The sequence below is a fragment of the Pygocentrus nattereri genome, chromosome 18 (assembly GCF_015220715.1).
Source record: "Pygocentrus nattereri isolate fPygNat1 chromosome 18, fPygNat1.pri, whole genome shotgun sequence".
Lineage (NCBI taxonomy): Eukaryota > Metazoa > Chordata > Actinopteri > Characiformes > Serrasalmidae > Pygocentrus > Pygocentrus nattereri.
The window spans coordinates 38,183,987-38,197,040 of NC_051228.1; the positions used below are offsets into that span (position 1 = coordinate 38,183,987).

Here is a 13,054-nt window from a genome sequence, read left to right on the forward strand (position 1 = left end):
GCCACGCGTTTTTTTTTTATTTCTAAACCAGCAGGGCTCCCTAGCACGGAGAACCTGTTGACGTAAAACTCGGGTTTTATAATCAAGCTTATTTCATCCAACAGTCCTTGATTCGCGTAGATGTCCATAATACATTAGCACCCTATTACACGAACCCTTAAGCCGGGTTCCTATTCGCCGGCTTCTTGTCGGCATTTTCCCCCGTTCCACCTTAAATGGAGCAGCTTCAGGCACCAGAAAGTGACTGCTGCGCCATTTAAGGTGGAACGGGAAAACCGATCTTCGACCTTCTGTGTATTAATATTAGAAGCTGTTCACTCGCTGATGGATTTGCTGGTGTGTGTGTTTAAGGTCGGTTTGTAACATCAGGGGCAGACTGAATTATCACGGTCAGTTATTCCAGAAATAAAAGCTACCGAGAGCAGAGCCGTCCAGCCTGGATTAATCCGAGTCTGAGGATTAGAACTAAACAGATCTGGTGAAAATCGGTTGAGTTCTAATGAAGACGCGGCGGATTTAATCCTGAGACTCTTCGCCTCTCAACGCAAGCGAATCTGCTCACAAGCGGATCTTGACCTCTCCAGCATGGCGGACGCGCAGACGCATCGCCTCAGACGGCGGTCTTATCTGAACGCGCCCTTCCCAACATGGCTGCTTTGTTTACGCAAAGTGCGTAGCGTTACTCAGCGTAGTCCACGCTGTCCGAGACGAGCCGTCCGTCGTCCTCACCGCAAGGCGTTTCGGGCTGCCCGGGCTTGGCGTTCGTCACACAAACAAACCGAAGAGCCGAGCGAAGATGAGAAACGGGCGCTCGTGAAAAAGCCCCGCGTTCCTGAACGCAGCGTCTTCCCCGCTTCCACGCTCCTTTTCGGCCTGTCTGCGTAAACCTGCGCATGAACTGCACCAGCTCGCCCACTAACCCAGCTAACCCCAGGATAGGAAACGCGCAGGTAACTCCTTTATTTACCGGGTTTCGGGGTTTAACTCGTGGAAGGTGCAGCTCAGCCTTTCGGTTTGCGTCTTTAAGGGGAAGAAAGCCCGGGGATGTAAATGTGTTGCGGCTTGCCAGCTGGCTAGCTCGTCCAGGCTGGTGCACAAATAGAGGGCCATGGTCACCACGGATGGCTGTGACCGCTGCCCGCAGCAGATGTAGTCGTTACAGTGAGTATCCAGGCTGCTTGGCTGCTGGGGGTCACGCTTTTCCCCGTGTGCGTATTTGGGAAGCGTGGGGAAGAGCAGACCTGCGTGGCTGAGGATGAGCTGGTCCTATTTGCCAGTGAATGGGGAAAATGGCACAGAGCCACAACCGCTGTACACCTGGAGCACCTGCTCCCTCTGGTGACTGGACTGAGGCTCAGTCCTTCCTTGGGTGGTCTGTCTGGACGCGCACCGACTGGCTACTTCATGAAAGCCACCCTTGTCAGCGCCTAATACGGCAGCTCCACTCCTATAGCTGCGCTTCATGGTTCTACGGTCTGGCTGTGTCTCTGCACAGGTCAGGACCACCACAGAGGAGGTAATGTTTGGGAGGGGGGTCATCCTCTGCTGCAACAGGGATGTGCTGGTACGAGTGGATCAGACAAGTTTTTGAACGCTGTGTCCACTCACTGTCCACCCTATTAGACACGTCTTGTGGATGTAAGCACAGGTCACAGGACGGTCCGGCAGGATGTTTTTGTTTGGTGGACTGTTATCAGTCCAGCAGCAGGCCGGAACGATTTGTGTCTAATCACGATTTTCCCGACTTATATTGCCACTGTCATTAAAATTGTGAGTATTATTATTATTATTATTATTATTATTGTTATTATTATTTACAAATTAAGATTCAGGCCTGATGTGTTTTGACCATGAAGACCAGAACATCCCTCTTTTCTGACTTGAGGCTCAACCCCTGAACGCAGCGGGTCAAACTGCCAGTAAGCTGTGGTTGTGATGTCACAACTCGTGGAGGTGTGGCTGCCTCTGATTGGTCCAACTCACCTACAGGCAGTTCACAAACCCTTATTAGGTTCCGTTTCCCCTCTTAAACCTTAGAGCGACGTTTTTGCTGATGTACACTCTTAAACAAAATGGTTCTTCAAGGGTTCTTTAATGAAGATAATGGTTCTGTATAGAACCATAAACACTCAATGACTCACTTGCATGCTTAACAATTTCTTAGCGTGATAAAGTGCAAGGGTCCGGGTTCGATTCCCCGGCCAGGCAACCAGGGTCCTTTCTGGGTGGAGTTTGCGTGTTCTCCCCGTGTCCGCATAGGTTTCCTCTGGGTTCTCTGGTTTCTCCGACAGTCGAAAGACTTGCGGTCAGGCCAGTTGGACATGTTAAACTGCCCCTAGGTGTGAGTGAATGTGTCTGTCTGCCCTGTAATGGCCTGGCGACCTGTCCAGGGTGTATATATTTGGTTCTGTATAGTACATTTGGGTTCTATACAGCACCAAAATGTTCTTCTGTTGTTCTAAGCTTGACATTGTAACAATAGCAGAACCCTTTTTGGTGCTTTATAGAACCGTATAAAACACATGTTCCTTCAGTCTGAAGAAAGGTTTCACCATGCGAAGAACCATTTAAGCATGCAAGTGGGTCTTCGAGTGTTCATGGTTCTAGTCTTCCCTGAAGAACCTTCTTGGTGGCCACTCGGTAGATATTAGTGAATGTGAGCTTGGATCTTCTTTTGGAAGGGTGTCCAGACACCTGGCCTCGAGGCTTTGATAACTTTGCTAAGGCCTTAAAGTATATCGGCCTAACTTTTCTGTTACTTTGGTTCTGGTTTAAACGTATACAGCATCTCTCAGTCTAATCTCGGTATAGTCAGTGATTACAGACGATAATGTCAGTGTGTTTCCCTGTAATTACAGACCTCAGAACCCGGTTATTAACCCAGTAACTGCCCACTGACTTCTTATAACTGGGTTTGACACCCCTGGTCTTGTTCTCTAGACCAGGGGTGTCAAACTCAACGGGTTAAAGAGCCGAATTAGCAAATCTCATCAGGTGCCTGTGCACTTTAACGAAGTAGACCTTGAAATATTCCTCAAATGCTTGAAATATTCAGAGTTTAAACGTCGCCAGGTGTTCGGCCTTTTAAACCTACCTTTCTGCTTAAACTCGACACCTGGAATCCTCTCCATTAAGCCTTAGGCTCACGTTCAGTTTGAACACATTAAGGGTTTGAAGTAGTGACTGTAGTGCAGCGCAGTGTAAAACAGGCTAACATTAGTCTGAAGTGAAAATACCTCTGTAGGCCGGGGGGAGTTGTGTCGAGGGTCAGTTCTGGCTCGTGGGCCTTGTGTTTGACCCATGGGCTCTCGTGAAAGATCAAAAACCCAAGACCCTGTTCATGAACTAAGCAAACCCCTTGTTTCTTAACGTTGCCATCACAAAAGAAGTCCGTTATTCAGAAGTGGACCTTCGAGAGGAGATCGCATTACTGAAGTTGGGTAAGAGCTAATGGGAGTGTCCATTATTTGCGTTAACAGGCAGCTGCTCGACCAGCCCTGGCGTCGTAAGCTTAGACCTGCTGTTGCGAATTCCACTACAGCCGGATTGTTTACCCTCAGCATGCGTGTCCGAGTTCAGTTAAGAAGAGCAAACAGTGTTCGTGAAGACGTCAGACTGTCTGAGCTCCCTCCGTTTCCATAGCTGTTCCCGTTTTCTAGTTCCTACTGGTGGTCCAGAGGGGAGAGCCGTTTACTGTGTAAGGCCTGCCTCTCTCCACAGCTTTCAGTAAGTGCGAATTCATTAAGGCTCATTTCCTCCGGCAGATCGAGGCTTCAGTGACTCGCCTCCCGGCCTGTGTGTGTTGAGCTTTTTCGCCCGAATGGCGAGTGTGTGGACAGGCGTCCCCACAGGCTCACCGCTTGATTGGCCTCTTCTTTTGTTCCCTTACACATGGCTCAGTCTCAGTCTGGCCGAGTCTGAGCTGGTCGGCTCTAGTCTGCAGATCAGAGTCGGTCAAGTCGGCGGTTGGAGAGAGAGTAGAGTCGTGTTTGAGGGGCGCAGACTCAGAGTTGTTTATCATAATCCAGGGTAAACTGATCAACGACCCAATCTGAACGGATTCCTGCAACAATGAAAACTGAGAGCGCGAAAGTTGAAAATACAGAGAGTGATGGAAACTGTCTCGCGAAGCTTTTTAATGAGCCGAGTTCGAGGCAGAATCGAGTTTATGTACATTTAAAACTCTGAAAATACCAAACGAATCACATTTTTAAACCCATGAACCTCATTTAATCACGTTGACCTGCTGCTTCTTTACTGCTTCAGCGCAAACGGCAGAGAAAACCGCAGCAGCAGCTCCACGTCTGTTTGTTTGCGTCTCCTAGTGAAGGGAGAGCGTGAGAGTTTGCGAGAGGTCAGTGAGCTCCGTTCAGTTCAGCAGCAGGTTGAGTCGTGAGTTGTGTGTGGATCCCGGATATTTCAGGGATCAACACTCAACATTTTGTCAACCGCAAAAAATCAGTAAAAACCAGTCAGAGTCTATAATCTGTTCTGACTTTGAGTCGTGTAGTGAAGCCAAGGCTTTTAACAGGCCGTTTAGTGTTTTAAACTGACGAACCTAAAAGAAGGAGTCCTGAGGAATGAGGAATCTTGAGAGAGGATGGCCTCACTACGGTTGGTAAAGTACTGCGGTTGTCCTGCGGTTGACAGCCTTACCCCTGAACAACAAAGCGGACCCTCCCTGAGTGCCCAGCCTGCCGATGCTAATATCCAGTCTGATGAGTCACATGGAGGCACATTAGGGAGCTCAGTGCACTCCTTTATTTGCCAATGCTCGCTCATGGGGCTGAGTCACACGCTGCCTCTCCACAAGCTGCCAGTGAAAGTCGGAGCCTGTCCCCATCCTTTTCCTTAACGTCCCTCTCACGGATGTGACAGGCTTGGGGGAGCAGGGGGGCTGTTATAAAACTGCTATAAAACATTAAATTGCGATTTTGTCACGATTTTGCATTAATACTCTCTCTCTCTCTCTCTCTCTCTCTCTGTCTCTCTCTCTCTCTCTCTCTCTCTGTCTCTGTCTCTGTCTCTCTCTCTCTCTCTCTCTCTCTCTCTCTCTCTGTCTCTCTCTCTCTCTCTCTCTGTCTCTCTCTCTCTCTCTCTCTCTGTCTCTGTCTCTGTCTCTCTCTCTCTCTCTCTCTCTCTCTCTCTCTCTCTTTCTCCCTCTCTGCCTCTTTTTCTCTCTCTCTCTTTCTCCCTCTCTGCCTCTCTTTCTCTGTCTCTCTCTCTCTCTCTCTCTCTCTCCCTCTCTCTCTCCCTCTCTCTCTCCCTCTCTCTCTCTCTCTCTCTCTCTCTCTCTCTCTCTCTCTCTCTCTTTCTCCCTCTCTGCCTCTCTTTCTCTCTCTCTCTCTCTCTCTCCCTCCCTCTCTCTCTCTCTCTCTCTCTCTCTCTCTCTCTCTCTCTCTCTCTCTCTCTCTCTTTCTCTCTCTCTTTCTCTCTCTCTCTTTCTCTCTCTCTCTCCCTCCCTCCCTCTCTCTCTCTCTCTCTCTCCCTCCCTCCCTCCCTCCCTCTCTCTCTCTCCCTCCCTCTCTCTCTCTCTCTCTCTCTCTCTCTCTCTCTCTCTCTCTCTCTCTCTCTCTCTCTCTCTCTTTCTCCCTCTCTGCCTCTCTTTCTCTCTCTCTCTCTTTCTCTCTCTCCATCTCTCCCTCTCTCCATCTCTCTCTCTCTCTCTCTATATATATATATTTATATATATATATATATATATATATATAAAAAGATGCGATGGTATGCGAATCGTGTAAACCATATTTGTAAAGGAAAGTACTAGAAGGACAGCATATCAAATGTTGAAATTGAGAAATAGTGTAGTTTTCTGAAAAATATCTGCACATTTTAAATTTGATGCCAACAATGCATTCCAAAAAAGTCGGGACAGGGTCTGTTTACCGCTGTGCTTCATCTCCTCTTCTTTAACAGCTCTGTCAGTGTTTGGGAACTGAGGAGACGCTGCTGTGGTTCTGACAGTGAAATGTTTTCTCGTTTTTGTTTGATACAGGATTTCAGCTGCTCATCAGTTCCAGGGGCTCCTTTGTTGTATTTTTCATTTCATAATGTGCCAAATGTTCTCAGTGGTAAAAGGGCTGGACTGCAGGCAGGTCAGGTTAGCACCCGGACTCTCTTAATATGGAGCAGTGCTGCTGTAATACATGAACTTCTCTGAAAAAGACGTCGTCTGGACGGCAGCAGATGTTGCCAAAATATGTATATATTGTTCAGTGTTAATGGAGCCCTCACAGATGAGCACGTCACCCACACCATGTGCACTAATGCCCCCTATACTCATGAATACTGGCTTTTGAACTGAGCACTGATAACAAGCTGAGTGGTCTTCAGCCTGGAGGACACAGTGTCCATGATTTCCTAAAGAATTTAAAATGTTGATTCGTCCGACTGCCGGACACTTTTCCACTTCCCCTCAGTCCATTTTAAATGAACTCCGGCCCTGAGAAGGTGGCAGCGTTTCTGGATCCTGTTTATATTTGTGTTCTTCTTTGTGTTTTAGAGTTTAACAGCGTTTGTGGATGCAGTGATGAACTGTGTTCACAGACAGTGGTTTTCAGAAGTGTTTCTGAGCCCATGCAGTGATTTCCACTACAGAATCATGTCTGTTTTTAATGCAGTGCTGCCTGAGGGCCCAAAGATCACGGCCAGCAGATCCTGGTTTTGGCTTCATCCCTTGTCTTTTAATGATATTCTGACCGTAGACGATGAAAAGCAGAACCTCTTTGCTGTTTTATGTTGAGGAACGTTCTTCTTGAGTTGTTGCTCTATTTGATGGTCCAGTCTTTCACAGAGTGGTGACCCCTCCTCCTCTTTACTTCTGAAAGACTCTTTTATACCCAGTCATGTTACTGACCTGTTGTCAATTAACCACCAGTATGTTGCCCCCGTGCCAAATTCAAAATGGGCCAATATTTTTCAAAAACCAATAAAATTTCTCAAGAACAGCGTAGAGAGCTTCATGGAATGGGTTTCCATAGCCGAGCAGCTGCATCCAAGCCTTACTGTCAGGAAACTGACAGTAAATGTTGTTGAAATCTGACCGAACTGGACTTTATTTGATCTGATGTTCAGTAAATGTTGTTGAAATCTGACCGAACTGGACTTTATTTGATCTGATGTTCAGTAAATGTTGTTGAAATCTGACCGAACTGGACTTTATTTGATCTGATGTTCAGTAAATGTTGCTGAAATCTGACTGAACTGGACTTTATTTGATCTGATGTTCAGTAAATGTTGTTGAAATCTGACCGAACTGGACTTTATTTGATCTGATGTTCAGTAAATGTTGTTGAAATCTGACTGAACTGGACTTTATTTGATCTGATGTTCAGTAAATGTTGTTGAAATCTGACTGAACTGGACTTTATTTGATCTGATGTTCAGTAAATGTTGTTGAAATCTGACCGAACTGGACTTTATTTGATCTGATGTTCAGTAAATGTTGGTGAAATCTGACCGAACTGGACTTTATTTGATCTGATGTTCAGTAAATGTTGTTGAAATCTGACCGAACTGGACATTATTTGATCTGATGTTCAGTAAATGTTGTTGAAATCTGACCGAACTGGACTTTATTTGATCTGATGTTCAGTAAATGTTGTTGAAATCTGACCGAACTGGACTTTATTTGATCTGATGTTCAGTAAATGTTGCTGAAATCTGACCGAACTGGACTTTATTTGATCTGATGTTCAGTAAATGTTGTTGAAATCTGACCGAACTGGACTTTATTTGATCTGATGTTCAGTAAATGTTGTTGAAATTTGACTGAACTGGACTTTATTTGATCTGATGTTCAGTAAATGTTGGTGAAATCTGACTGAACTGGACTTTATTTGATCTGATGTTCAGTAAATGTTGGTGAAATCTGACCGAACTGGACTTTATTTGATCTGATGTTCAGTAAATGTTGGTGAAATCTGACCGAACTGGACTTTATTTGATCTGATGTTCAGTAAATGTTGGTGAAATCTGACCGAACTGGACTTTATTTGATCTGATGTTCAGTAAATGTTGGTGAAATCTGACCGAACTGGACTTTATTTGATCTGATGTTCAGTAAATGTTGGTGAAATCTGACCGAACTGGACTTTATTTGATCTGATGTTCAGTAAATGTTGGTGAAATCTGACCGAACTGGACTTTATTTGATCTGATGTTCAGTAAATGTTGGTGAAATCTGACCGAACTGGACTTTATTTGATCTGATGTTCAGTAAATGTTGGTGAAATCTGACCGAACTGGACTTTATTTGATCTGATGTTCAGTAAATGTTGGTGAAATCTGACCGAACTGGACTTTATTTGATCTGATGTTCAGTAAATGTTGGTGAAATCTGACTGAACTGGACTTTATTTGATCTGATATTCAGTAAATGTTGGTGAAATCTGACCGAACTGGACTTTATTTGATCTGATGTTCAGTAAATGTTGGTGAAATCTGACCGAACTGGACTTTATTTGATCTGATGTTCAGTAAATGTTGGTGAAATCTGACCGAACTGGACTTTATTTGATCTGATGTTCAGTAAATGTTGGTGAAATCTGACCGAACTGGACTTTATTTGATCTGATGTTCAGTAAATGTTGGTGAAATCTGACCGAACTGGACTTTATTTGATCTGATGTTCAGTAAATGTTGGTGAAATCTGACCGAACTGGACTTTATTTGATCTGATGTTCAGTAAATGTTGGTGAAATCTGACCGAACTGGACTTTATTTGATCTGATGTTCAGTAAATGTTGGTGAAATCTGACCGAACTGGACTTTATTTGATCTGATGTTCAGTAAATGTTGGTGAAATCTGACCGAACTGGACTTTATTTGATCTGATGTTCAGTAAATGTTGGTGAAATCTGACCGAACTGGACTTTATTTGATCTGATGTTCAGTAAATGTTGGTGAAATCTGACCGAACTGGACTTTATTTGATCTGATGTTCAGTAAATGTTGGTGAAATCTGACCGAACTGGACTTTATTTGATCTGATGTTCAGTAAATGTTGGTGAAATCTGACCGAACTGGACTTTATTTGATCTGATGTTCAGTAAATGTTGGTGAAATCTGACCGAACTGGACTTTATTTGATCTGATGTTCAGTAAATGTTGGTGAAATCTGACCGAACTGGACTTTATTTGATCTGATGTTCAGTAAATGTTGGTGAAATCTGACCGAACTGGACTTTATTTGATCTGATGTTCAGTAAATGTTGGTGAAATCTGACCGAACTGGACTTTATTTGATCTGATGTTCAGTAAATGTTGGTGAAATCTGACCGAACTGGACTTTATTTGATCTGATGTTCAGTAAATGTTGCTGAAATCTGACCGAACTGGACTTTATTTGATCTGATGTTCAGTAAATGTTGCTGAAATCTGACCGAACTGGACTTTATTTGATCTGATGTTCAGTAAATGTTGTTGAAATCTGACTGAACTGGACTTTATTTGATCTGATGTTCAGTAAATGTTGTTGAAATCTGACCGAACTGGACTTTCTTTGATCTGATGTTCAGTAAATGTTGTTGAAATCTGACCGAACTGGACTTTATTTGATCTGATGTTCAGCTGTCGACTGTATAAGATGCTGATATTCCTACTCGGCTACTTCAGTAAACAGTACATGGCACTGAGTCAGGATGCAGGTTAGATGTTATGATGTTCTGGACTTCCGAGGATATTTTCTCTAACTGGACTTTATTGTATTTTAATTGATGACCTCTGATTTAGCATCATAAGCTAGGCTGCCCATCGCTAATGCAGTGTGCGCTTTCTTTTCCTGATTGTGGTGATTGAAACGTTGGAAAAACACAAATCTTAGCATTTTCTAATGGAGAGAGGAAAGTTGGAGAGAGTTTTCTGACTGGGCTTCAGGCTGAAGTTCCACCGTTTATGCCTGTCTAATCTTCCACCAGCAGATTTCCATAAACACTGATAAACAGTGAAAAGAGAGCGTGTGGTGTGGTGTTGCTGACTTTTTAGTGTGTTGGAGTTTTAAAGGGGAATCCCTGTTCGGTTCAGCTTTCCTGTGGAAGTACATCCGTTTGAGAGAAGGTCAGGATCCTTCACAGTGCTGGTGATAGGAACCAGACATCCAAACCTGAAAGCTACATCACAGGAAGGTATTACATGAAATGGTTATGAAGGCATTGCTACATCACAGGAAGCTGTTACATGAAGTGGTTATGAAAAAACTGCCTCGTGTAGTTTTGTGGAGGTTTTGGCATTAAACACTTCCATATGTGGAATATATCCAAGTGCACGTTACTCAGTCACGGCCGCTTCTTTGGTTCATGTCCTCGGATTCTTTAAACAGCCTCGGGCTCCTCCAACCGCGCTCGGCCGGCTCGTTCGAAACCTCTTCTAGCTCGGAGCTGCGAGGAGTTTCTTCTGTTTTTTTGGTACAGAAACTTCAGCCTCAGTATTTATGAGTCTCAGCAGCGTGAAGTGTTGACGAATGTTGAGATGGACTGACGTAAAAGTCGCATGAATTCCGATCTGGCTGTTCAGACGGAGTCACACTGCCGAAGATCGGATACGGATTTCAGTACCACATATGAAAGCGTCTCAGATCGGAATTGGAAATAACAGATTCAATGTTTCTGTTCACACTGACACTCAGACACACATCTGTGTCACATACGGAGAAAAGGGTCAGATTTGGGCCGTGAGGTGCTTTACCTCACGTATGGCTGTAGTTTGGGGTCATTGTAGTAACTTATACACCGTATATTAAAACTTTTTATGGCCTCTGTGTGTTGTAGACATTGCAGCCCCTGGTTCTTCACCAGCCTCTGGTAGGTAGGTAGGTAGGCGGATAGATAGATAGATAGATAGATAGATAGATAGATAGATAGATAGATAGATAGATAGATAGATAGATAGATAGATAGATAGATAGATAGATAGATAGATAGATAGATAGATAGATAGATAGATAGATAGATAGATAGATAGATAGATAGATAGATAGATAGGCAGGCAGGCCAGGGCTGAAAGATTTTTCTTTATTATTGCCCACATTTAAAAATATATAGTTCTTCAAGGTTCTTAGTAAAGCTGGTTCTTTAGTGAAGACAGTCGCTCTATACAGAACCATGAACACTCAGTGACACATGTGTATAAAGTTCTCTGAGTGGTGAAACGGTTCTTCAGAGTGGAGAATGTGCTGTATGTGGTTCTGTACAGCATCAAAAAGGGTTCTGCTGTTGTTACTTTGTTGCTTGTTGATGTCGAGCTTATAACAATAGAAGAACATTTTGGTCCTACAGAGAACTCTTTTTTTTTTTTTTTTCTTCAAAAATGTTCTATATAGCACCACATACAACACGTTCTCCAACAATCTGAAGAACCATTTCACCACGCAGAGAACCTTTTGTCCATGCAAATAGGTTTCTGAGTCCTTATGGTTCTACACAGAACCACTGTCTTTACTGAAGAACCCTTGAAGAACTGTCTTTATTCAGCGTGTACATCAGCAAAAACGTTGTTCTCAGGTTTAAGAGGGGAAACGGAACCTAATAAGGGTTTGTGAGCCGCCTGTAGGTGAGTTGGACCAATCAGAGGCAGCCAAACCTCCACGTGTTGTGACATCACAACCACAGCTTACTGGCAGTTTGACCCACTCAAGCCTCAAGACAGAAAAGGGGGATGTTCTGGTCTTCATGGCTAAAAAAATATTCCACAAATCATTCATCCCTACTAGTCTCTGTCTGTGTTTACATGCAAAGATTTTGGACAGTCTGATTGAACACATTCCGATCACAGATTCAGACTGAGGTGCTTATTTTCACTCTGTTCAACAATCTGATGAAAATCGTTTACGTGCTCACTACAAGTAATCCAACCCAAAATGAGGTGCATGCGTGGAGAACCACTGAGAGTAAACGTTACCAAGACAGGGAGCATCATGTGAGGTCCAGTCAGAGTGAGATGAGCAGCAGTGAGCAGTGATTGTGTTTTTAACTGCTTTAAAATGACGTCAGACTCAGGAAAACGTCCTTCACACGTCCTTATTAAAGAAGGCCGAGAGGAAGACGTCGTGCTCTGAGACACATAAGCTGGACGTCCGTCCCACCGCCGTCTTTTAAAGATCAGAGCATGAACTTCGTCTCCTCTGCAGACCAGTTATTGACCGGTATAAACTTTTGAGCCGTTTCTGTGGTTTTGTTGTGACGCGGCGCACATACAGAACGTACTTACACGCTCCGATTGGGAATGTAATCCGATACAGACGTTTACATGGCTATTATTCTTCTATTTAACAGATTATTAATGGATTATTAGGTTGCATGTAAACGTGGCTACTGAATGACGTTATTTACATCTCAGTATTTCTTTTTTTTGTTTTTTAGAAATTTTGAAAAATCGATAGATTTCCTCTTTAAAATGAACAGTGACCCCAATAACTATTTTAGTTGGTTGGTACTTTATTGTGCCCTTAAGGAAGCGTTCAAGGTTCAGTGCGGCTGAGTTGGGCCTTCAGCTGCACACAGAGCTAATCTCTTCGAAATTGCTTGGTTTCTGAAATGTAGGTCACGGCTTTCTGCTGTCTGTGCTTTGTGAAATGTCTCTAATATGGAATAAACCATTGGCAATGAAGCACAAACTAAAGCACCTTATGAAACGTCGTTGACAAAACTAGACTGAAGGCTTGACGGTTGCAGTTTGTAAAGCAGTCCTCATTTTCTGCCTGCACTGTAAAAATCGCTCTCCCCCTCATTCGTCTTTCTCTGCCCCCCCTTTCAGTGACGCTCCAGCATGACGGACAGCATCATGAGTAAAGCAGCCACGATGGAGATCCCCATCAACAGTAACGGGGACAGCCGGACTCTTGGGGAGGACGATGGCCTGGAGCAGGTGAGGAAAGCTCCGTTTCTCTCTCTTACTTTCAGCTTCTCTAGATGGAAACATCTGAGGTAAGTGACTTGGGAAGGAGCACCATTTCCAGAAGTTTGCGGTGTCTGAAACGTCCACATCAAAGTGGCTTTTGGACGCGTCTGCTGTTCCAGAGACGCTGTGTGTTTTACTGATATTGGCGTTCCAAATTTCA

General features: G+C 44.1%; 1 protein-coding gene across 8 annotated transcripts in view; it reads left to right on the forward strand.

Annotated features, from left to right (window-relative positions):
• Positions 1 to 576: 576 nt before the first annotated feature.
• The window catches only part of arfip2b (ADP-ribosylation factor interacting protein 2b), a 47,165-nt gene continuing 34,687 nt past the window's right edge, over positions 577 to 13,054 (forward strand). For 3 of the 8 annotated variants that reach the window (XM_037547555.1, XM_017717104.2, XM_017717105.2), the window contains exons 1-2: positions 580 to 950; positions 12,751 to 12,861. In XM_037547555.1, the coding sequence (XP_037403452.1) occupies positions 12,763 to 12,861 (99 nt within the window). In that variant the 5' untranslated portion in view covers positions 580 to 950; positions 12,751 to 12,762. Of the gene's footprint in view, positions 951 to 3,591; positions 3,727 to 12,750; positions 12,862 to 13,054 lie in introns of those variants that run through there. The other 5 variants (XM_037547557.1, XM_017717102.2, XM_037547554.1 and 2 more) reach the window with 5 other exon arrangements.